Source organism: Carassius carassius, chromosome 25 (assembly GCF_963082965.1).
Source record: "Carassius carassius chromosome 25, fCarCar2.1, whole genome shotgun sequence".
NCBI classification, from domain to species: Eukaryota; Metazoa; Chordata; class Actinopteri; order Cypriniformes; family Cyprinidae; genus Carassius; species Carassius carassius.
Genome location: NC_081779.1, coordinates 8,374,887 through 8,401,383, shown reverse-complemented (window position 1 = coordinate 8,401,383; position 26,497 = coordinate 8,374,887). Strand labels below are relative to the sequence as shown.

The window sequence follows — 26,497 nt, the reverse complement described above, 5'->3', positions numbered from 1 at the left end:
CTAAAATGAAAATTACTGATATTTTATGCTATGTATGACTTTCTTGGTTTGATTTTATTTTTTATTCTCATTTTTTGTAGCTTAACAGTCATCATTTAGTCTATTTTTGTTGTATGGAACATTTTGGCCGTTCTGCAAAACAACAACTTGTGTGTTCCACAAAATAAAAGGCATCTTATGGGTTGGCTAATCTATACCTTGGCAATATATACCTTTATATATCCTGCTAAAACCTTGATCTATTTCTATCTCCATTGGTGCAGATTTGGGATTACATTTTTCCCTCTACTGTACATATATAGTGACTCAGTAAAGGGGAAAACTTGTACAGGAAACAGCACTCTCATTCTTTGCTTGCAGTGTAAGACTGCTGATAAAATGGTTCTCCACTGGAAAGTGACAACAGCTGATTTTGTTGTTGGCTCGAAGTAATGACTTAAAGTTTTAGAGATGAACCAGGCATAGATACACCTGGATGGACACATTCACTAGCCAATGCCACTGAAAATAAGAAAAGAGCCATTTATTCCACTAATACTTCAATGAGTATGTATAAAGAATGATTACGACATGAATGAGTCATAATGACAGAGACCTGCTTCCTGTACAGCTACATTTTTCACTTGCCTTTGGTAGAAGCTAAAATAATATAGCAGGGAAACTGTTAGAAGCTTCATATCTAGATTTTACGGAAGTAGACTGCAATTTTCATAAAATTCACATTAGTTCTACACAGTTCGTCCTGCATAATTCTATTTCCTGGTGCCACACAAGGGGCTTCATCTCAGAACTGTGTTTGGGCTCAGTCTCCACTGTATAAAAATATCATACTGTTACTGCCAACAGAGGTCACTGCCCTGCCCTCCAATTACTGGCTAGACCATACAAAAATGGGATGCAAGTCCTGTGCTTTTAAATTAATTAGAGCTATTTTTTAATATTTGAAGGCAACTGAAGGTTGCTGAGTATTTATGGACAAATACAGACGGGTGGAAATACAATCATGTGCAGCTTTTCAGAATGCACACAAACACACCCGCAATCTTCCTCTCAGTCACACTTGTGCACACACACACTCACACTGTCAATCTGTCACACAAATATAACACATAGATACACACCTCTTGGCCCATGCGTCTCTCGCTTGCTCACTCACACACACCCACACAGGCACACCAGGGTTGTGTGCCATTCAGAAGTGAATTGAGCATGGCTTTTAAATTCTGAATAGAAACTGGATAACAGGATTGAGAAATCCAATTTGAATTTAAGTAGAATTAAAACGAAAAGAACTGACACAACTGCAGCCATATAATATTCATATAATTTTAACTAGAAAAAAAAAGTTCATCACGACAAACATTTAATTTTGGCTTAACAGGTTTGTTTGAAGTTTTTTTTTTTTTTTTTTTTTTTAAATAACAGCAGTTTTACAGATAGACAAACAGATACCAATAGACTGATAAATAGACTGAAATATTTCTAGTTAGATTTAAGCATGAAGTAAAAAAAAACTAAAAATATAAAAAATATATAAATACAATACTTTAGCTATTTAGCACATTTAGCAACAATTCTCACTTGAATTTATTTTAACAATGCACTACAATACACTACAATAACTAAAACTAAAATAAAAAATGTATAAAAAATATAAAGACTAAAAAAACTACAAAAACATACAACTAAATGACTAAAACTTTAAAATTCAACTGAAAAAATAAAATATAAAAATAAAAACTTTTATTCATTCAAAATATGAATACAATTATAATAGTATCTTAATGATATAATATAGCACTGATATACAGACAGATACACTGTACATTTTTTAAAATATAAATCTGACAGTAAAATTATGTAGAAAAAATGTTATATAAATTTAAATATAATGTTTGAAATATACCATTTCTACTTTCTACCATATAAGGCAAAGATAATTTATAGTAAAATGTTAGCTTTTTGGGGGTGTAAAATTTTAAAACACTTTTACAGTGTTAAAAAAGGTTTGAAATGCCAACAAATGGAATTTTTATTTAATATATATTTGTATATCAGTGTATTTAATACATTTTATATAAATTTTCTTTTTGACCTTTTTTATTCCAATTAAATAAATGTATCTTCCTGTCAATTCAATTCAACGTCCAGCGGGGTGTGGCCAGATGAAATTCAATTTGACAAAATCACACCTTTCTGCTCATCACACACCGGATCTCCAGTCACCCGAACGTGCTCTGCTGCATCTCCCAGTCTGTCCACATCTACAGCATAAAGTGATTACCTTCAGACAGGAGTCACAGGACAGCAGAGTGCTGAGCACTCACGTTCTCTGCAGCATTCAACACCCAGATGTCCAGCAGAGGACAACAAAATGACCGGCTCGGTAGGAGGAGTACCCCATGAAGGATTGATACAAATTAACGATTTATAAAAATGACTTTTCTAGCGTTCTGTGGAACACAATGACAGCAAGCAACGGATAATCCCAGGTCAGAGAACAGTTTGGTCGTAATGATCAAGCGTTTTATATCTCTGGTGCCTCTCCTTTTTGGCGGCTAGACGCTAAGTTGCGTCTCCTGGTCTGTAAGAAAAAAGCGGGAACGATCCCGGCTGGATTTAAAGCACGGGAGGAGGCGTGAGGAAGCGGGCTATAATAACTATCTTGATTGCATAGTGATAAGCCAGCGGCGCGTGCACAGGCGCTTTTAAAACATTCCTGCAACCGTCCACAACTGCAAGTTTAGCATTCAACACGTGTCGCGAGAGAGAGAGAGAGAGAGAGAGAGAGAGAGAGAGAGAGGCTGCTAGGTGACGGGGCGTATATACTGAATTTAAACAAAATAACTGGAGAGAGAGACTGAGTGAGTGAGAAAGAGAGAGAGGGGAGGGGGGAGGTAAGGAGGGTGGGAGAGGGCTAGTCAGCAACATGTAGACAGGCTGAGTAAAGAGAGGTCGAGACTGTGTGTGCGTACAATTTTTTTTGTACGGTTTTTTTTTTCTTTTTCTTTTTCTTTTTAGTAACATACTGTAACATACTGGGTGGAAACGTCTTGGAAATGGGCAGCAGTGGAATGGATATACAAGTGACGAAGTGCCGCAGGGAGAGCAGAGCGTCTGGATCCTGAAAAACAGTGAGTATGCTGGTTGTTGTTTTTTTGTTTTGTTTTTTTGCTTTCGTGTGGGGTGTTTGGTCAAGTCCTCAACGGATTTGTGCCCTTCAAATTGGCAAAAGGGACAAGCGCGAGACACGCTTTTGCGTCAGCGCCGGATCGCTCCTGTGTCTCGTGCGCATATCCACTTTGATGGATAGGCGACAACCGGCCGGTGCGCGAGGGGTTTGACCCCTCTGTCATTGATGCGCGTGCACATAACGAAAGGTCTCTCTCTCTCCCTCTCTCTCTCTCTCTCTCTCTCCCTATTCTCTCTCTCTCTCTCGCTGTCCAACTAAACCGACTATAACCTAGACATCCGAAGCACATATAGGATAGTAGTGACTCTTACCCTACGGGCTCAAGAATAGCGTCTTAACTTTATCTCACAGACATGGGTAAATCCTAGCATGCTTCCTTCCCGAGAGCAGCAGTCCACGGAGGAGAGCACGTATGTACAGCCATTCCGTATTCCAGTGTTTTGTCTGACAAGTGGTCGCGCGAATTTCCTTGACATACTGTTATAAATAGTCTTATATAGGCCTATGACTGTTAACGTTCATGTGAAAACACTGCAGTTTTAATGCAGTCATTTGTTTCTGCTTGTGTGTTTTTTGTTTGAGTTGCGATCAAATGATTAATCAGTTTTCGTCATGTTGTGTGTAGCCGCAAGTGCAAAAATACCGCGACATTTTAAAGGTTTATTTTTTATTTTTTTTATTTTTTCAAAACGTGTTTTTTCCTCATATAAAACACAGTAATGGGGTCATTGCTGAAACTCACAGGAATATAGTTTGTTTTAGAAGTGTAACATATTAAAATAGGTCACACGTCACAGTATAGTCTTTAAATGAATGTAATGCTTTTCCAACGCGAGAATCCAATCCAATTCATTTCATTAAGTCTGTAATATCAGAGCCAGTGTGCCAGTTCAGTAGCCTAATTGAGGTGCTTTCTTTCTTGTAGCTCAGATTGCCTCCTTTTTTGTGCCACTTGTTACTGGGCAATCAAGATCCAAGAAATCTGCATGTGTTAGGAGCAATAAGCTGACTTTTATTGTTCAGCGGGCTTAACATTGCTGCAAATATCAGAATGCTTTGATTGCTATGAATGTCATATGGGTCCTAGGTTCAATTACTTTTGGTGCCGCTGCTGTTTTACTCGTTTCTCACACCCAGCTCTCAATGTCTAGGTTTTATATAGGGTACTCAGTGTATTTGACAGTACTTCACAAAGCCTTCAGCCACCTCCTTCCTAAACGTTGAAGTTGTGCTGGTGACCTGTCTGAGGCATTAGAGTTCGTTTGACAGTCTTAGACGATTCCCCATGGGAAAGCCAGGTTTTTGCAGGAGCCACCTAAAGGTGGCTGACAGGTTTTGAAGATGGCAGGAAGGTGCCGGTGATACTGGAGGAGGGGTTCACCGTTTGGTCTGTCTCAGAGATTGCTGCTGCTTCAAAGTCCTCCCCAGGTTATAGTTGTTGACTCCAAGAACATAACCACCCACCATATAAACACACACACACACAAATAAAAAAAACCTTGACATGCTTCAGTTGAAACAGCACAGCTTGAGGGCATTTTGGGACGACTGACCAACAGGAAGCTGGCCTAGATGTCTTGAAAAGGCACATCCCAGGGAGAAAGTGAGAGAGAAGCCAAACTGCGTCCTGCTTTCCCCTAGCCTTTTCAAGCCCCATCCCTATGGGATTTGGTGCTTGCCAGACCCCAGCTGTTCTGAGGAGCCACCTCCTACGTCCAGCCCTGTCATGTCTATGCATCAGAGCTGTTACATCATCCAGCATACAAGACTGAGACTGACTAATATTTTTTTCACAAGACTTCAGAGCAGTTTAAATGTGACTACATTATCATTGATTTTTTATTTTAATTTTTTTGTGGCAGGGCGGTCTCTACATCTGATCTTAAGACAGAACTGAATTAAAATAACACATTTTGACATATTTGAAAAAATAAATCACATATTTTTTTTTTTAACAAATAATTTTAATTAGATTTTAAACCACTTGTGTGACGTGCTTATATTTTCCATTACATCATTTAATTGTGTGATGAACAGGAGTGTTTTGCCGGATTAGGGTGTGGATACTCTTTTCAGGGCCCCGACAGAATACACCTGTATTTGCCTTGAGTCTGTAGTAAGTTAAATAATAGATTTTAATCATACCCGAAAACCCCCCAGAAGGACTTACCTTGACCTTTAAACTTAATTAAATGTCAAAAAAGAGATATAGAAGCTATTAGCCTCTCTATATTCCACGACATGTCTCAACAGGTGTCCAAAAATGGGCTTCTAAAATCCACAAAGATACTGAATATTTCTATGTCTATTATTTAACTAGTAAGATGAGACGGGTAAATTAATTTTGTAAGTGGATCCATTAAAGGCTCGTCAAACCTTTTCACCGTGGTATGGTTAAAATAACTTCTATATCCTTCAGTTCCTACGGTCTGAAACTCATAGGCATATAACACTGGAATTGAATCTAAATGAAGAGGATGGTACCAGTCGGCATTACTTGTTACCATAGGATTTGTATACTACGCTATGCAAAGTGAGACTTGAAATCTTGGCAGCGCAGCTTCTCTGAGAACTAGAGTGCTAATGATTTTTAGCAGCTCTGCATCCTGCTTTTCCTGTTTTTCTCCTTGACGATTCCTGTTTGTTGATGTTGTCTTCACACTGTTCAGCAGTGAGATCACTGGGAGGAACAACTCAGGCCCTGGCTGCATCTGGAAATAGCAGGCATTTTCCTTTTAGAAAAACCCTGTGTATGCTACCAGGAAAGACGCTGAAGCAGCAAACTGCTAGCTTTGAAGCACATAAAGTGCAAGATGTTTATGTCTGTGATATATTTCAACTTACTGATGCCTGGGGCTGGCCCACTGCGAAACTGAGGAGATTTGTCTTTCTTTCATATTTCAACATTATAGATGTACCAAGGAGAACAGACATTGTCCATTTGCAGCTAACAAGAATAAATGTAGTTAAGTTAAGTGATATTATGCTCAGTGTGATGAACCAAACTCTTTTGGAAGCCCTCATTGTGCACATGTAGCTTTTAAATAATGGAAGTCACTGTCTCAGTGATGTGGTTTCACCTTATTTTTACTTTTGTTCATAAACTCCTGTCCACATGCAAATTGTAGTGTCATTCATACTCCCAAGATACTCTCAGAAAACAATAATTTAATTTTCGATCCAACTTTGTCAAGGCATGGTTTTGGCTCTTCCGCAAGGTCAACCTCAAAGGCATGTGACAGGAAGTCAATGGTGCAACAAAGCCACAATTCCAAATAGCTTAAGCCTTCCATCATTTTATGTTCCACTCAGTGACAACCTTGTGACTGCCACAGAAAGTGCAAATATAACCATATTGCATATAATTTAATCAAACCCTTGATTGTTGAATCCCCCCAAAATGGAAATTAAACATTTAATGAAGTGAAGTTCAGTGTATCATCTATTTCCGACTAGTATTTCAGGTTTCCTTTTAGCTATTCAATTTCCTGTTTTTGCTTTATTTGGCTGAGAAAAAACACCCAGACCCCCGCTGTACCGTGACAGAGTGACATGATATTTAAACACAGTCTTTTCCAATGCGCAACAGACATTTTCTGTATCTCGCCCAGACCCCGATGTGCTCTGATCACTGTGAATGGATAGCTCCACACTTCCTTCTTAATACCAACAGAGACTCCCCAGATGTATTTATTCATCTGATTTTTAGTTTGATTCCAGAAAGTGCACTACTCTCATATGTTGCCTTAGTTTGAACTTTATTCCCATTGAGTTTTGTCCCCCCGTCTCAGGTGAGATATTTGGTCGAAAGATGTCTTTGTCTTTTCTCCGCTGGGCTTGATTGCTCATCTAAGTAAGTACATTAGTGAGAATGGAACGAGGGCGAAGTGCTATTTTGCACTCTGTTAACATCAGGCTTTGAAATCAGCTGTAAATTATCTGTGCATTTGTGCTTGATGAAGTCTGAGCTCTGGAGTCCAGAGCCTGTGAAACCAAAGCTAGCCAAGCTCATCCTGGATTTGAATTAATCTGACATGATATCTTGTGGAGGCGGGAGGATGGTAGGGTGGGGTTTGCAGGGATTCCCTCCTTCTCTTTCCCCTGAGAGAGTGAGACAGAAACTGGCTCCCTGCAAGCAATTTAAATTAAATCCCAGGGGCCTCCACAGATGGGATTTTCAGCGTAGGGCAATATGGCTTGCTACTGTCACATTTACTCTTTGGTGCTCCACTCTCTCCTCCAACCCACTGGGCTTTGGGATATGATTCAAATTAAGCTCCTCACCTTTGCAAGTTTTTTTTTTATTTTTATTTTGTCTCCTGAGTGGGATACAGCTTTGTGTTTGATGTAATGGATGATTTTTTTTTTTTCTGCTCTTTTCATTTTTTAACTCAAGGAGGAAGCATTAATTTATTACGTATTCATGGCAAGAGGCTAATTTGTTTTGGACAGGACTGTTTTTTTAATGTTTATGGTAAATGTGTTCTTTGCTGAGGTAAATAAAAAAAAAAATAAACTTCCATAGGAAATTTTTATTGTTTGGAGGTTGCTCTGTCAGAGCTCAGGGGACTCAGATTTTTTTACATTTATATTTTAGGTACAAGTTAAGCAAAAGTATTTGTATTATAATGTTCATTACCACAAAATTATTTAAGCCTAAATTTTATTTATTTTTTTATAAAAGAAAAAAAATATATCAAGGTTGCAGTGAGACGATTACATTGGAAGGGAATGGGACCAATTTATGGGTTGTAAAGCTGTTTAAATTGATTTTTACAGTAATTTTAGGCTTTATGTTGTCATGGTGGTTGAAGTTGAATATAACTTTACAAAGAAAAGGTTACACACATACATACATGCATGAATTTGGATGTAGCTCAGATCATTTGGTTTCAGAGGAAATTGATGAAAATTCATAATGAAATCATCGCTTTTTAAAGGCGGACTTCCTGGGTACATCTGAGAGCATTTTGTGACATTATTGAGCTCTCTTTGAAATACTAAAGGAGACACTTGAGATTGTTTGTGTTTTTTTTCTTTTAAGGAAAAATCCAGAGAAGCATGAGACTTTCACAAAAGTCCCTGTTTGCTCTCTCTTTAATCACATTGCTGAGAGAAATAAAGTGCTAAACAATTGGGAAGCCTCTTTTTTTTTTTTTTTTTTTCTTTCTTACCAGCTAGTTCCCTAAACCTGTTATAGCTTGGAACATATGTCAGGCTAGCATTCAGAAGCCATACGGTTTGCTTGTCAAAGCCACGCTTAAAGTGATTGTACTGAAGATGAAGAAGCCCATTTGACAGATAAATCCAATGACATCAGTATCAAAGGATGAGAAGAGTGATTATGAAGCATTCAACTGTAACACTTACCCTGGGATTGTTTCTCATTAGCTCTAATAAAGTGCAGGGTCCTTGTGTAATGAAATAAGCCTTCAGGTGTGTTGTCAATGCTTTTCTGTTTATTATTTATCATCAACCATTTTATTACTTTAGTCCTCTTTGCACTAACAATGCCTCTAGCCGTAACAATGCTCTCAGACTAGAGCATCACAGCCAGATGTTTCTGCCCAGACCATTACTCCACCATCTTCATTTAAGTGCATTGGCAAACAGGGAACTGCGCTGTCATATTCGACATGGCCAAGATTTGTCTTTTGTGTACAATTTTTTTTTTTCTGGGAGTCTGGGAATGCTATCTGGTCAGGGACTAATACGAATACCAAGTGCATGAACTATGTTGTTTTTAGTTGATGCATGTGGACAATATTCTTGGAGATGCAATTTTTTTGAGACAGCATTAAGACAACAAGACTTCAAAAACAAGGATGTGATTGCAGGATGAAAACAGAGATTATATGAAGGTTGAATTTATGGTTATGACTTTTATATCAACAGTGAAGTGAAGCTGCAAGAAACTCAGACCACAGCTGGAATTCTGAGTGACCCACGTTGGCTTTATCTTAACATGCTTTACTCACTCTAATGCCATCAGTCAATCAAGGCTTAAAGTGGAGAGCACATCAATCACTAAAGTCTGAGCTAGATTCATTTTGTTTGAAGACACTGTGGTGCATACTGATTGTGCCAAATCTTGTCTTCTTCATGTTTATGTCCATTTAGTGAATGCTTTGTGATTTGGGTTTTTACAAATCTCAGTTTATAGGAATTCTAGTTGAGCAGCTGCCAGTTTCATATACCAGTGAGCGAGATGAGCCGCTCCACTGATGCCCAGGAAAGTTATCGCTTCAGGTCGTCGAACCGAGATGGTAGGCTTCTGGCAGACCATCAGTAAATTTAATGTTACAGCCAAACATAACAAAGATATAACACTCATTGATGGCACTGTTCCAGGTTCAATGGCATCTCTAATCTAGCTGCAGAATCCATTAATGGGTGCGGCTAATTTTATTAATGATGCAGTCATAGTTATCTATGAAGCATGCATCCATTTTGCATTTGTTAGTGGGTAAAGAGCAAGGCGATAAAAGCAACAGTGCAACCGCTGTCTGCGGAGTTAAGAATTACATGAATGTGCAGCATTTTGTTCAAATAGAGACATATACAAATGTTATAGTTTGTATTAAATTATCATTATCATAATTTGTGCATGTAGGGATTAAAATGTGCATTTGTGGATCAGGCGACGTGAAAAGACTAACATTTGTATTCACAAATATCTCTCTATTTGAACAAAATGCTGCACATTAATGTAATTCTTAACTCTGCAGACACCGGTTGAAAAGCATTTGTTTCAGTGTAGTGACGCACATTCGCAAATTTTTCAAATCGTGTACACGTTAATGAATTGCACTGGGCCTTGTTCATTAGTAGTTGTGTGTGCGTGGGACGTGAAATGCTGAAAACTGTGAAAATGAAGTCTCAAAATCCAAATAAACAGAACAAGATCGACTTGAACTAGACGTCAATTAGTGCACGCGTGTCACCCGATCCACATATGCATGAATTCCTTTTTGCATGAGCAGTTTATGATATATTAATGCAGAACTGAACATTTTCATTCGCAAACATGTCTGTATATGTACAAATCACTGCACAATCATTTAATCCCGAATCAAATTGAAAGGCATTTGTTTGTGGTTCATAAGATACATATATAAAATTGATGTAGTACATTAATAGATGCACGCAAAAATATCAATAATTTTGAGTCTAATTTCATCCCATAATTAGGCATCAAATGAAGACAACAGATTTTATACAACCCGAATTCCGGAAAAGTTGGGACGTTTTTTAAATTTTAATAAAATGAAAACTAAAAGACTTTCAAATCACATGAGCCAATATTTTATTCACAATAGAACATAGATAACATAGCAAATGTTTAAACTGAGAAAGTTTACAATTTTATGCACAAAATGAGCTCATTTCAATTTTGATTTCTGCTACAGGTCTCAAAATAGTTGGGACATGGCATGTTTACCATGGTGTAGCATCTCCTTTTCTTTTCAAAACAGTTTGAAGACGTCTGGGCATTGAGGCTATGAGTTGCTGGAGTTTTGCTGTTGGAATTTGGTCCCATTCTTGCCTTATATAGATTTCCAGCTGCTAAAGAGTTCGTGGTCATCTTTGACGTATTTTTCGTTTAATGATGCGCCAAATGTTCTCTATAGGTGAAAGATCTGGACTGCAGGCAGGCCAGGTTAGCACCCGGACTCTTCTACGACGAAGCCATGCTGTTGTTATAGCTGCAGTATGTGGTTTTGCATTGTCCTGCTGAAATAAACAAGGCCTTCCCTGAAATAGACGTTGTTTGGAGGGAAGTATATGTTGCTCTAAAACCTTTATATACCTTTCAGCATTCACAGAGCCTTCCAAAACATGCAAGCTGCCCATACCGTATGCACTTATGCACCCCCATACCATCAGAGATGCTGGCTTTTGAACTGAACGCTGATAACATGCTGGAAGGTCTCCCTCCTCTTTAGCCCGGAGGACACGGCGTCCGTGATTTCCAACAAGAATGTCAAATTTGGACTCGTCTGACCATAAAACACTATTCCACTTTGAAATAGTCCATTTTAAATGAGCCTTGGCCCACAGTACACGACGGCGCTTCTGGACCATGTTCACACATGGCTTCCTTTTTGCATGATAGAGCTTTAGTTGGCATCTGCTGATGGCACGGCGGATTGTGTTTACCGACAGTGGTTTCTGAAAGTATTCCTGGGCCCATTAAGTAATGTCATTGACACAATCACGCCGATGAGTGATGCAGTGTCGTCTGAGAGCCCGAAGACCACGGGCATCCAATAAAGGTCTCCGGCCTTGTCCCTTACGCACAGAGATTTCTCCAGTTTCTCTGAATCTTTTGATGATGTTATGCACTGTAGATGATGAGATTTGCAAAGCCTTTGCAATTTGACGTTGAGGAACATTGTTTTTAAAGTTTTCCACAATTTTTTTACGCAGTCTTTCACAGATTGGAGAGCCTCTGCACATCTTTACTTCTGAGAGACTCTGCTTCTCTAAGACAAAGCTTTTATAGCTAATCATGTTACAGACCTGATATCAATTAACTTAATTAATCACTAGATGTTCTCCCAGCTGAATCTTTTCAAAACTGCTTGCTTTTTTAGCCATTTGTTGCCCCCGTGCCAACTTTTTTGAGACCTGTAGCAGGCATTAAATTTTAAATGAGCTAATTAAGTGGATAAAAGTGTAAAATTTCTCAGTTTAAACATTTGCTACGTTATCTATGTTCTATTGTGAATAAAATATTGGCTCATGTGATTTGAAATTCGTTTAGTTTTCATTTTATTAAAATTTAAAAAACGTCCCAACTTTTCCGGAATTCGGGTTGTAGATCATATTACAGTGGGAAATAGGGATTCAAAAATATTGGTATTTTTCTACCAAGTTGCTTTTGAACCTTGTCATGTGAATGTATTTGCATGATCTGTGAAGAGCACTTACACACAAAAATGGGATTTCTGTAAAATATTGGATCTGTTTGTGCAGCATGTAGTGCTAATGTTGTTATTTTAACCAAACAACAGTATTGTCATGAAAATCACTTGCTGTTCTTAATTTATTTCCTTCTCCTTGTTTTATTATTAGTCATATTTTTATTAGAAATGCCTAAAGCCAATTTTTTTGTTTGTTTGTTTAATTTAACTTTTTTAAATGAAGTGTATAATATTACTAGATTTTGCTGTGGAAATTTGTTACATGCAGTCTCAGTGTGGTATGTGTACTGAACTACTACAATTTGGGTATTGTGTCAACCCTGTAAGGAGAGTAACATGTGTAGTGTGCGGTTTAACTTGCATCAGGGTAACAAACATAAAGCTATACTACAACCTCAAACCTAACCTTTAAAATACAGCCTTATTGATTAAAAATACATTGATCCTAAGTCATATTTTTTTAATCTTTCGGTCTCCAGCGAAGATCTAACTATATGTATGTTTATGTGTGTGTGTGTTTGTGTGTGTATTTTTTTTCTCATCAGAAATATGAATGGCACAGTGTGGCCCACACACACCACAGATAACTAGTAGATGTCATCAGGGACAGTTCTATTATACTCGACAGCCCCATGATCGACTGCAGCCTTGGAGATTGCAGTGATGTGGCCTGATGTGGTAAATGTTGTCATTTTACAGCTTTCTTTGTTGAATTCTTCCTTCATGTAATGAAACATTTGCCCTTTTTGTTGTTATTATACTTGACCACATCCGTTGCTAAAAATCTACAGTTTACGACCAGAACGGAGTACTCGCTCATATCAAATTCATCATGTAGTAATTTCCGCTGTGTTGGAATTTCTTCACAAATATTATGATTTTAAATAATGTCTTATTAGATTATAATATACAATACAGACCAAAAGTTTGGACACACCTTCTCATTCAAAGAGTTTTCTTTATTTTCATGACTATAAAAATTGTAGATTCACACTGAAGGCATCAAAACTATGAATTAACACATGTGGAATTATATATGGAATTATATACATAACAAAAAAGTGTGAAACAACTGAAAATGTCATATTCTATTGTAGGTTCTTCAAAAAAGCCACCTTTTGCTTTAATTACTGCTTTGCACAGTCTTGGCATTCTCTTGATGAGCTTCAAGAGGTAGTCACCTGAAATGGTCTTCCAACAGTCTTGAAGGAGTTCCCCGAGAGATGCTTAGCACTTGTTGGCCCTTCTGCCTTCACTCTGTGGTCCAGCTCACCCCAAAACCATCTCGATTGAGTTCAGGTCTGGTGACTGTGGAGGCCAGGTCATCTGGCGCAGCACCCCATCACTCTCCTTCTTGGTCAAATAGCCCTTGATGCCTTCAGTGTGACTACAATTTTCATAATCATGAAAATAAAGAAAACTCTTTGAATGAGAAGGTGTGTCCAAACTTTTGGTCCGTACTGTGTGTGTGTATATATATATATATATATATATATATTATTTATTTATATATTTATTTATTTATATATATTTAAGAACTATATCTCTTTTGTAATTTTATTAATACATATGCAATATACATTAAATATATAATTTCTGTTGTACTTTTTAACGAGTTTAATTGATTAATTCATTCATTAGATATAAGCATTAGGGCGTTGCCTTGAAATTGTTTTTTTGATTTTTTATAATTTGATGTATGCAAAATGTTATTCCTTTTCCATTTTGGTTTGAAATATGAATTAGGCATGTTCTAGATTTTGTGAGATTGACCCAGTTTTAATTAAAGGTTGCATTTTTAGAAAAAAAAAAAGCTCATGTTCATTAAAGCCTGAAGTGAGTTACACTGTTTATGACTATTTATCAGATATACTTTAATGTCAGCTATGCAAGGAATCTCAACATGTGCTGAAAGTGGTTGAGTGCATTTTTTGCTAAAATTGAAATGATATAGTGTTTGAAAACCAGTGACTGACCCTGTATCAGATCTGTGTGAGAGTTCCAATCTGCGTGGTGGAGTGGGCCCTGAGGCCCCCGGCTGGCCTGCAATTCCCAGCAGCTCTCTTTAAGAGCCTGTGTCTGAGCCAGCTAAATATCAGCTCATTAGCTCAGGCAAATGAGACTGCAATATAAAAAAAAACAGAAGAAGGAATACTGAATCCATTTAAGCCCTGGTGAAAAACACAGGAAACACTTGCAAGACGAAAGGTAGGAAAAAGAGTTTTGTTAGCATACTTATAGCATTTTTTTTGCTTGTTTTTCTTCCCTGTATCAGACCTTTTTCCTACTGTCCTTGGCTGTCCTCATATTTCTTGTTCCTCCTCTCATGGTTTCTTTCCCCCTGTCTCGCTCCCAGATTTTTTTTTTTTATGTCATGTCTGTTCCTCCCTGTCTGTGGCCTATATATTTTGCTTTCACTCTTTCCTTTAGCTCGCAACCTCTTTCACCTTTTGCAGTCTGTAATTTCCTGTAAAATACAGCCATGCTGAATTTCGCCCTCATTTCCCTAGCCTCGTCTACATCTAATTAGCCAAATGGTTGTTAAGAACACTGGAAACAAGGTCACAGTGATGCCTGTTGATTATTTTCCCCTTGTTGCAGAATACAGCAGAGCTGGCCGGCACGTGTCGATTCATATGCTTGGATGCTTGGAGCTTCACAGATACTGTAACATCCTTTTTTTTCTTTTTTTTTAACACCTCATTTACAACAATACTTTTTTTTCATCACGTCATCCTTTTCTTGATACAAAAGATCGCACCAGTGCATCAACTGAGATTTTCTTTTACCAACAATGTATCATGTTATATTTTGCCTCCTATAACTTCATTGTGCTTCGGGGCTTGCTGATTCTCAGGTACAATCTGCTGACATGCTCTTGAAGAATATGCTTGAAGTAATGTGTCTGTGGTGCAATAAATTGCAATTCCATACTCCTTGCGCTGGTGAACTTGTCGAACTGTGTGGAAAACTGAATGAAGATGTCGTTTCATGAAGGTGGGCCTCTGAAAGAGAACTAATGATGCAATTATTGTACGCTAAACAAATGTGCGATTGATGGCATTATCGTATTCAAAACAAATGTGTGATTAAATATTAATTTTAACGCTGTAAAGATGGGTTTTTGTGTCAAGACAAACTCTGAAGTTAGTTTCTGTTGCAATGGGGATGGAGGTCCCCTGTAGCGGACTGGCACCTCGGCATATGAATTAGTATTTTTTAGGAGTGTGTAGCACACGGAGTGTCACCCCTGTTGCGAGGGACAAGGCTGGGCATGAGTGAGAGGAAGCCATCTTTAGCTGCATGAAATTCCATCTCTGTCAGAACAGGGGCCCTGCAGTGCCGTGAAAAGCAGTTCGTCTTGACAGAATTTAATTTGTTTTTCTTCACTTTTCTTCTCCTTTCTTTTGGGTCAAGGTTGTGCAATGTGTAGCTAAGAGGATGTGTTTTGTGGGAGGGGATCTTCAGCTTGATTGTGAATCCAAAGATAACACCTCACTATAGAATCCTTTTCCACAGAGAAGGTTATTGGATGGCTTAGAGAGCACTCGTGTGTGTGCCCTTTTGCACTAGCAAGACCAACGGGATGACAAATTACGTCAAGGTTCCTCTCTGTAATGTATTCAATGAATGGGGTCTCTGCTCTGCTAATTATCCAAAGTAATTAACAACAGGGTTTAAAGATATTGCATATTATGTCATTAAAACTTGCGTGCGGGTGACTGTGGTGACCTACACAAACTCTGGAGTGACATTTGTGGGTGGACGTTTTCTCATGTATTGCATTGTACTGTACAATAATATCACTCTGAACTCTGTATTGTAACCACATATAGTCTTATTCTCTGTGAAATAGGAACTGTTGGAAAGGGCAGTGGGATCCATCTTTGTTAAAGTCGACATGAAATCAGAATTGACCTTATTTACTTGCTTGATAGACATCAATGGTTACATTTTGCATGATTCATTGATGCATGATATTCAAAAGGGAAAAAATTTGTTTATTTATTTGTATTATTTCATCAAAATGTAATAACCTGCTCCATCTCCGTAATGACTTCTTTTTATTTGATACTGCCAATTCCTCTTATTTTTCGACGGCTTCCACCTGGCCCCATTCTTATAAGTAACACCCACTTTTCACAAACCAATAAATTCCACTGGATTAAATTAAGGCCTGCCGTTCATTGATAAGAATTAGTTTTCAAATGATTCTTTGTTGGAAAGTATTCTTCCATGAAGAAACTTCAACATTCTGGGAACCTTCCCTTTGCACAAAATCACTTTTAAAAATAAATGTACCTGAATTAACTAAAGAGGGTTTTTAATAGCTGTGTCATAGGAGAACCATTTTTGATTCCCGTTCAGTGAAATATTCTTAGAGATTTTGTAATTTTAACAATTTTAAAATAATCGTTTTCTAATCCATTAATATTAAAGATTCAAAAATAAACAAAGAAAATGCCAAGAAGGAGCCTTTTGTTTTTAAGAGTGACAAAGTGGAAAAGATTCTTCTTCTTCACTAAAGGTTTCTTTGGGGTACCAAAAATGGTTCTTCTATGGCCTTGCTGCTAAAATTGCTTTTCAGTTCACCCTGGCACCTCTATTTTTAAAATGTGTGCGTGTGTGTGTATATGTGTATGTATATATATATATATATAAGTATATATAATGGATTTCATTCTGAATGTTACAGAAAGAAATGGGTTTTGAAGAAATTGTTGAATGCATCCAGAGAAGTCTTTAAAAACCTGCACCATGAGCTGTGAATGATGAAGGGCTCGTGCTGTTAGATGAGACACCGTGGACTCCACCATAACTCATCACCATGTCCAAATCACAGACCAGTGCATGTTAGACAGCGCTGCGCAACGCAGACAGTGATCTACCCACATCCCTTGCAGCAACAACAACAAAAAAAAGACCTGCAGGGATGGCGGCTTTCACAACATCCAGGTCTTTCACAAAAAAAGAGGCTTTGATTGTGAAGATACTGCATTCAATACTGCCCAGACATTGAAAATCGCAAGGAAGAAGTTCATGGTGGGCTTTTTCAGATGATGATGCATGACATGGGGCTACCCGGATTATCATCTCTTATATATTTATTTATTTTTCCTTTTTCCCCCCAAAAGAGTCATTTCAGATGAGTGCTTTTCTCTGGAAAGCATTGCACTGCAGACCTATGATCTGAACAAGTGACCATCTGTTCAGCCCTCTATTTTTCCCCCAACAAGCAACTTGCACATGTAAGAAGAAATTAGCAAGCTACTCGAAACCCCCCACACAGATGCTACAGTGCCATACCGGAATTTTTATAGGGGTTCACTGAATGAATGAACACTGAGCGATTTTTATAGTCATTCAAGACTGATAAAAGTGTGCTGCTGTAAATTTACCTGCAGTTAAATCCTCGTGAGGTGGAGGGATGGGGGCACAGCTGAAGAATGAATGATCCCAGAGATGTCATTTTAGAGAATAAATATTATTCAAAAGTGCATTATTAACATGAAAAAGCCCTGAAGAGGCAGCAATTTCCAGAGCTGTGAGTAAAGCTCTTTTTTTTCTTTGACAAAAAGGTTGCTCTGCGGTTACCAAAAGCACAACCAGTGCTTGTCAAAGCACTGTACTTAGCTTTAGACATTTGCAGAAGTACAAATTGCTGTTTTGAAAAGAGTGTAATTTCGGAAGTAGAATACCTGTGACTAAAAAAGGCTATAAATCCTTGTTAGCTTTGTGAACGGATCATGTTTTTCTAGGATATGCCAAGTTATATGCATGCTGGCAAGTCATGAGGAGAACTGATTCCAAGCCAGTCAATTTCTTAGAGTCAGTCAGTCGTATACAGAACTCCACAAATTTATTGCCACCTATGCTAGTACCTCAAGCTGAACCACACTGAGAAGAACTTGCTTGTTAAGCGACGAGTAGCTCTTATTTCGCCCTTCAGTTACCTTGACAAGTTCCACAGTTTATCTTGTTTGATGTAGTTCTGAAATACTCAAAGAACCATACTGCAATTTTGTCATTATTTATGCACCTTCATGTCATTCCAAATCTGTGTGATTTTTTTCTTCTTCTTTTCTTTAGTAGAACGCAAAAGGTGAGTTTAAGAATTTCCTGCTTCTTTTTTTCATATATTGAAGGTGAATTGAGGCTATGGCTGTCAAGCTCCAAAACAATCCAAAATTTCAATTTAATGATCTTCGAGCCACTTCTTTATCACTCTTGCTTTGTGACATGGTGCTGTCACATGAGTTCAAGTGGAATTTTTTACTATTATTATTATTATTATTACTTTTTGTCATTTTTAAGACATTAAAAAATATCTCATTTTAGAGCTGTAACAACAATACCGTGATACTGTGATATTTTTGCGTAAGGTTGTTATACCATCAAAATCTCTTACTGGCCCATGCTAAGTGGAACTATTGCAAGTATACTACAGGTACAATTTAAATATCTTGCATTTAAAGACTGATATTATACAGAGATCATACAATCCTTATTAATAGTTATTAAAACTAATTTTACGCATAATATTAAGAAATATGTATTATGCAATACAGAAATACTCCAAATAAAGTGTAATTACAACTTCATATCAGTAAGTGTTAAGTCAATAAATGTTAATGGATTTTAAGTGTACTTAGTATGAAATAAATATATTGCATAGGATGTTTTACTAGGGTTATTATATCGTGAATCTTTTTGTAGAAATGCTAATTTTACTCATTTTGCTTAAGATTATTGATTAAGCTTCTTGAGCACCAGAAACTGTCTTTACAGTACATATTGGAGAGCAGTGATGTGCCAAGATGTGGTCACCATGCAGAAAACATATACTGCTTTTACAGTTGGCCACAAAACATTTTCTCTTTGACTCATTTCATCATGAGGTCACTCGCTCCAGAATTGTCAATTCTGCTTATCAACCCTCAACTGATTTGTCGAGACTGAAATATTTATTGCCGTCATACTCTTGGGCAAACAACATGAACTCACACAACAATAAAAATTGCATTACTGTCCCTTTAGAATTGTACATACTATTTACATGTATTTATGTTATAATTTAAATTGTTAGCATAATTTGAATATGTTAGACGTGTTCAATTGTGGGGTGATAGTTTGATTATTTTAGACCTGTGGATTGTTCTGAGACTGGAGTATATCTTGTGTTTAGCAGCATTTAGTTCATTTTTGTCTTTCATCAGCTACTTTGTCACAACATCTAGCTTTAAGTAATGTATATTTTCTGAACTACAATTGAAAACAAACAAAACATTGTAATAATTACTAAATGATTGTGAAGTGCTTTGTGGTTTTTCATTTCAATGTACAAGTTTAGTCGCCAGTGTGGTTTCATTTAGCAGACAATATAGTACACATATGGCAGGAGCTGTTTCCCTAGAGCAACATGGTATTAAGCGTCTTGATGAAAGGCTTGATTGTGTTAGGCTTCACTTAGAAACTACCCAGTTTATGTGTCAGTCCTGCCCAGAATCACATTTGTGATGTCTGCGTTATCAGCACAGAGTCTTAATCACCAGACAGTCACTGACTGGCCAAACTGCCTGACTTAAAGTGTTTTCACACTTTGAATGATTCCTTCAGTCCTTACCCAATTTCAGTTGTTCTCCCCTAGTCTGCTTTCACACTAATTTCTGATGTGACGAGCTTTACAATTCTTATAACAATTGGGAACAAGTTTTGCTTTACCTTTTCGATATTGCAAATTTATTTCAAGGGTATTTCAAAACATTCATATTGAATAAAATTAAATTTATAAATTTAGAGCAGTCTTAAAGGAATAGTTCACCCCAAAATGTCTTTCTTATGCTACTGTAAATATAAAATAATATATTTTTTAAGAACCAAACATTCGTTGGTCCCCATTGACTTCCATAGTAGGGAAAGAAATATTATGGAAGTCAATGGGGACCATCACCTGTTTGATTACCAGCATTCTTCAAAATCCCTTCTTTTATGTTCAACATAAAGAAACTCATACGGGTTTGGAACAACATTGGATGAGTAAATTATGACAAGATTTTTCATTTTTGGGTGAACTATCCCATTGCTTTTAAGAAGCACATGAACAGCTGTCTGGTTTCATTGTCGATATTGTAGCTGAATTCTGTGTTCCAGAGTCAAAAGCAGCCCACTCTTTAAGCTTGTCTTTAGAAAGTCAAGCTCACAGACTTTAAGGGCAAACAGACTATCATCTTGCCATTTTGTCGATCGGCTTGGTTTTTGCCCAGAGTAAAATTGTGTTATACGCACTTGTGGGTATACTGTATCAGCACAAGCGAACATTACTTATTCACATTCTGCACTACTGATGTAACAGTGCTGGCTATGCAGGAGTCATTTAGATGCATGAATGTATATTTAAAATTAAAAATAGAATTTTATAAATGAGACCTAGAACAATAACTATTTTAATGAAGTCTTGAAGTAAATGTATTCATTATTTTTGCATATTAAAAATAAAAAATATATATGTTTTAGGAGTCGTGCTGCACACCTCCTTAGGGCACAGCCACTGGCCTAGATGACAAGAACCCTCAAACTAATTTTCATGAGAAGTCATGCAGTTCTTTGGTATAAACAAACCAGACTTTTGCGTCAAACAAAGCTGAACATTTTTTACTTTTGCACCTTTGCAGGGTTCATAATTGCCCTTAATTACATTGCCATGTTAGTCTGGGATTGAAAAAAAACACCTTTGGAAATATCTATAGTGCCTAGATATTTAACCTCTCAAATATTTAACCTCCTTTTCAATTTACTGCATGTTTAGAAGCAGTGTTGGGGAAATTTACTTTTAAAAGTAATGCATTACAATATTGCGTTACTTCCTAAAAAAGTAACTAACATTACTTAGTAACTAAAACTACATTACTTAGTTGCTTTTTATGGAACGTTATTGCGTCGTGTCCTGAGTTTGCATTTGATTGTTTTTATTAATTGAGGAATACTGAATCGGATTTTGTGCGAGTGAGAGGAGTAAATACATGTTGTCATTTAGTCTAGAACTACAGTAACGTCATGTTCACACAGTGCACACAACACCTCTGCACTTGCTCCTGATTTCTCTCAACATGAGGACAGGAGTGCTGTCAGTCAATACATGAGAAACTAAATAACTGGCGTTACTTATTTGAAAAAATAGCTTAGATATTAGATTAAAATAATGCATTACTTGACTAGTACTTGACCAATAGTAGTCTAATAATGTAACTCTCGTTATGTGTAATGCATTACCGCCTGATGATTCTGATGATTTTGCCTGAGGTGTTTTTTTTTTTTTTTGCGCTATCTTACTAATAACCCATATTAATCAAACATAAGGAGCTTTATACCTCCACAGCTTCATTTATAATCATAGTTAACTATCCAGAACAGATGTTCATATCTAGACTCGTTCTACTGTACGGGTTATTGTTTTCTTATTCCTCCATTACGTATTTCTTTGAAGCGGAGTTCAAATTTTAATGGATTTTTATGCTTGATGTACAAAGAAGTCGCCTTCTCTGGTCTACAGTCCCTTTGGATTTCAACACAATGAATGAGAGCTGAAACCTATAGCCCTTTCAAAAGCCTGACATTCACTTGAAGTAATGTGCACAGGTCATAATAACACAAGAGTCAAATACATTTTGTTTGTGTTCTTCCATTTTGTCCACAGTGTTTCTCGCTTTCTCGCCACTGCAGTCTTTGCTTGTAGGCCAGTGTTTATGCAGTAATGATGTGCTGAATTATGCAGCAGACCCTCTTATAGGCTCTTTTGCTTTTACTCAAAACTCCCTTTTAGGCATCTGTCCTTTACGTTTATTGAACTTCTCTTTATTCCCACTTCACACACTCTGCTTCCATCCAAATGTCCAGATCTCTTTAATTTTTTTCACCCAATACCCCCTCCCCCACCATTGGTCTTTCCCAGACGGATCTTGCTTTCCCAAGTCTTAATCCCCCATTCTGTGTGTCTTTTTCCCAGTGTCAAAAAAAACACAAAGAGAATTAATGGAGGAGAGAGAAGGAGCTAAATGAGAGAAGAAATTATGACGTCAGCATGTCTTCTGGTTCAAAGCTATGACATTAGCAGACTGAAACGTAGCCAGTATGATAGCGAAATAGATGTGCATTTGCGTTTGTGGGTGTGTGAATATGCTGCCAATCCCTGAGTCAGTGCCTTACTTAATATGCACATTAGAGCTAGTATAGGTATGTTCGTGCTATACATCAAATGGTATATCACACTATTGCCTGTCTGTGCACTCACGTACAGGTAGTTGTGTGTAAATAAGTGTGTTTAGTGGGATGTTAATCAAAGAGAGTGTGTACGTGCACATCTACAGCTAAGGCGGAGGGATGGGTGGGTAGGTTTTGATGGCTGGTGTACAAAGTGACTAGAAAATGATTCATGGTGTTGCTGGCACTTACATGGCCTTCCATTTGTATCAGCACAAGCGTGCTGTCTCTCCCTCCCTCTCTTGTTCTTGTGTGCTCTTGCTTTTTTTGCTCCGTGTGAGGAACACAAACAAAAGGTGCGGAGGGCGACCTCATCCCCTCTCTTCTTCTTTATATCCACTTTTATTTACTCAGTCTGTTCTGGATCTACCCAGGCAGGGATAAACGCTTTACGACCAGGCAGATTTATTGCAGAGAATCGAAACTCTCTCCTGCATTGAAAGATCTAATGCATGAATCAGTGCGAGAGAAGTAATGGTTTCCCATGTTCCCTGGGGAATGGTGGGGTTCAGGCAGGTGAGACAAGTTAGCTTTCTTCTCCAATCCCCATGCAGACTAAAATACCGCTGCCGAGGTTAATGTATCTTGGTATCTAGTGGTGTCCTAATTGATGCTAATGGACCGTATGGTGATGGCTTGCCTTTCATGTTTTCCCTTTGTTCAGTTCAGTTATGTTGTTTCTAACAGTCCTTCTTTCTTTTCTCCCTCAAGGTCTCGTTCCTGCATAAAACGCTACCCACCCAAGTGACTCTTTGGCTGTGTCATGGCGGCAAGGCCTGCCCTTTCGTTCTTATTGGCTGTGCTGGCGTGCACTGGGCCGGCCCAGCCCTCACCCCCACTGCTGCTCCGCCCCCGGGAGAGAGAGAGGGACTCTGGAGGGGCTTCGGGCGGAGTCAACATCGCTGTAGTCCACTCCGGCTCCTCCCACCTCCCGGAAACGAGTGCCGGGGTGGGGGGTGTGGGCGGTGCCTCTTCGACAGGCTCCGGATCTGGTGCCGGGCCAAGCAGCAGCAGCAGCAACTCGGGGACAGGTTTTCTGAGTCGGGCCTGGTCAGGACAGGTGGGAGAGAGCGTGATGACGCCATGGGGACCCGCGAATGTGATCTGGCTGGCCGTGAACGAGAGCAGTCCTGGGAGCCTCTTGCTACAGTTGTGTGAGTTACTGGCTACCACTCCACTACAAGGCCTTGTGTTTGAGGAAGAGAAGCCACCACCGCCCAACCGGGCACCATTAGCACCTATGCTGGAATTTGTCTCGGCCCAGACAGGAGTGCCTGTGATTGCCGTTGGAGGAGGGGCTGGCTTGGGGAGGGAGCCACAGGTAAGAGTTAAGATTCATTCATGTTGCGTAAGATTTAATGGTTCTTCATATATTGGATATATTAGATGTGATTTCCCCAAACAAGATAAATGGTTTCTCTAAACAGAAAGAATTCTCTTAATTATTTATTCATCCAGATGTATATGATTTTCTTACTTATGTGGAACTCAAATGGACATTTTAGGGAATATAATCCATCTTTGTGAGTCTATGTGTCCATGTTTTGTTGGTCCCTCAAAGTTGACACTTAAAAAACCACACAGTATAAACACAATGGTACTCCATACGACCCCAGTTGGTGAACCAGTGTCTTCTGAAATGGAACGATAGGTGTGTGTGAGGGAAAAATATTAATATTTTAAAACTATGAACCATAGCTTCTAGCCAACTGTCAGCACTCTGTGAGGCGTGATGTAAGTGCTTTGTGAAACTCATGCAACAAGTTTGTAAAACTCTGTGCCTCTGCTTCATTTCATGTGTAAGTTTCAAAGCGAAGTTTTGGCTGGAGTATTTTTTAAACCACAGCCGATTTCATTGGTCAATTCAGTCATGCACATGTCAAGAAAAGGCTTTATAGACTTGATTGCAAACAAAAGGTAATTCTGTCTATTAGGATGTGCTACCAACACTACAGTATATTTAAGGTTAAGGTGTAGGTTAAGGTTAGGGGTTAATATTTTTTTCAGTGTTGTGTAGGCAATCAATGGTGTGATTGACATGACTAGTGAAATCTTTAAAATTGGCTGCAGGACAGGGTTCACACTAGGCTTTCTGCGATAGTTGGTGTTGACGGTGTTACCCTTGTTAAGCTGTAACACCGGTTACATCACTTGCCCACTGTCATTTTGAATTTTAGAGTAGTAAAAATAATTTAGTTCAGTTAGAGAACAGACACTAAAGTTAAAAACTGAACATGCCAAATGACAGCTGCATCATAGATAAGCTGCTGGATTCAAATTTCATTTATCTCGTGAGGAGAGTGAGTTGAGCTGATTGACAAGAAGAGTGAGGTGAGACGGACAAGATGATGATGTAAGATTTCGTGTCAAAATGAAATGCAAAAGCATTTGGCAAAATTATGGATTTTGAAAAGCCTTTTGACCTTTGTCATTTATCTAAGGTGATTTGGGATGTTTTTTTAATTTTGTCTCTTATTTATTTGGTTCCACTGGTTGCTGATTTTTACTTCATTTAAACTTTGTGTTATAATTATTTATTCATTTTATTTCACATCAAGGTGTATGTCATGCCTCCAACTTTCTTATTTGTTTTGCTGAACACTTTTTGACTGCCCCCATCTAGCAGCTGGTGCTAACTAGGCTAGCCAGACAGACCCCTTTGTGCAGTCTACAGTCGTGACCAAAAGTTTTGAGAATTACATGAATATTAGTTTTCAAAAAGTTTGCTGCTAAACTGCTTTTAGATCTTTGTTTCAGTTGTTTCTGTGATGTACTGAAATATAATTACAAGCACTTCATACGTTTCAAAGGCTTTTATCGACAATTACATGACATTTATGCAAAGAGTCAGTATTTGCAGTGTTGGTCCTTCTTTTTCAGGACCTCTGCAATTCGACTGGGCATGCTCTCAATCAACTTCTGGGCCAAATCCTGACTGATAGCAACCCATTCTTTCATAATCACTTCTTGGAGTTTGTCAGAATTAGTGGGTTTTTGTTTGTCCACCCGCCTCTTGAGGATTGACCACAAGTTCTCAATGGGATTAAGATCTGGGGAGTTTCCAGGCCATGGACCCAAAATTTCAACATTCTGGTCCCCGAGCCACTTAGTTATCACTTTTGCCTTATGGCACGGTGCTCCATCGTGCTGGAAAATGCATTGTTCTTCACCAAACTGTTGTTGGATTGTTGGAAGAAGTTGCTGTTGGAGGGTGTTTTGGTACCATTCTTTATTCATGGCTGTGTTTTTGGGCAGAATTGTGAGTGAGCCCACTCCCTTGGATGAGAAGCAACCCCACACATGAATGGTGTCAGGATGCTTTACTGTTGGCATGACACAGGACTGATGGTAGCGCTCACCTTTTCTTCTCCGGACAAGCCTTTTTCCAGATGCCCCAAACAATCGGAAAGGGGCTTCATCGGAGAATATGACTTTGCCCCAGTCCTCAGCAGTCCATTCACTATACTTTCTGCAGAAGATCAATCTGTCCCTGATGTTTTTTTTTGGAGAGAAGTGGCTTCTTTGCTGCCCTTCTTGACACCAGGCCATCTTCCAAAAGTCTTCGCCTCACTGTGCGTGCAGATGCGCTCACACCTGCCTGCTGCCATTCCTGAGCAAGCTCTGCACTGGTGGCACTCCGATCCCGCAGCTGAATCCTCTTTAGGAGACCATCCTGGCGCTTGCTGGACTTTCTTGGACGCCCTGAAGCCTTCTTTACAAGAATTGAACCGCTTTCCTTGAAGTTCTTGATGATCCTATAAATTGTTGATTTAGGTGCAATCTTAGTAGCCACAATATCCTTGCCTGTGAAGCCATTTTTATGCAATTCAATGATGGCTGCACGCGTTCCTTTGCAGGTCACCATGGTTAACAATGGAAGAACAATGATTTCAAGCATCACCCTCCTTTTAACATGTCAAGTCTGCCATTCTAACCCAGTCAGCCTGACATAATGATCTCCAGCCTTGTGCTCGTCAACATTCTCACCTGAGTTAACAAGACGATTACTGAAATGATCTCAGTAGGTCCTTTAATGACAGCAATGAAATGCAGTGGAAAGGTTTTTTGGGATTAAGTTAATTTTCATGGCAAATAAGGACTATGCAATTTATCGGATCAC

The 26,497-nt window shown here is 38.4% G+C and overlaps 1 protein-coding gene across 3 annotated transcripts in view; it reads left to right on the top strand.

Annotated features, from left to right (window-relative positions):
• The first annotated feature begins 2,914 nt into the window (after positions 1-2,914).
• The window catches only part of LOC132104074 (glutamate receptor ionotropic, NMDA 2D-like), a 105,016-nt gene continuing 81,433 nt past the window's right edge, over positions 2,915-26,497 (top strand). The window contains exons 1-3 of one of the 3 annotated variants that reach the window (XM_059509279.1): positions 2,915-3,134; positions 12,666-12,798; positions 23,089-23,698. In XM_059509279.1, coding sequence (XP_059365262.1) covers positions 23,141-23,698 — 558 coding nt within the window. In that variant the 5' untranslated portion in view covers positions 2,915-3,134; positions 12,666-12,798; positions 23,089-23,140. Of the gene's footprint in view, positions 3,135-9,347; positions 9,460-12,665; positions 12,799-23,088; positions 23,699-26,497 lie in introns of those variants that run through there. The other 2 variants (XM_059509280.1, XM_059509282.1) reach the window with 2 other exon arrangements.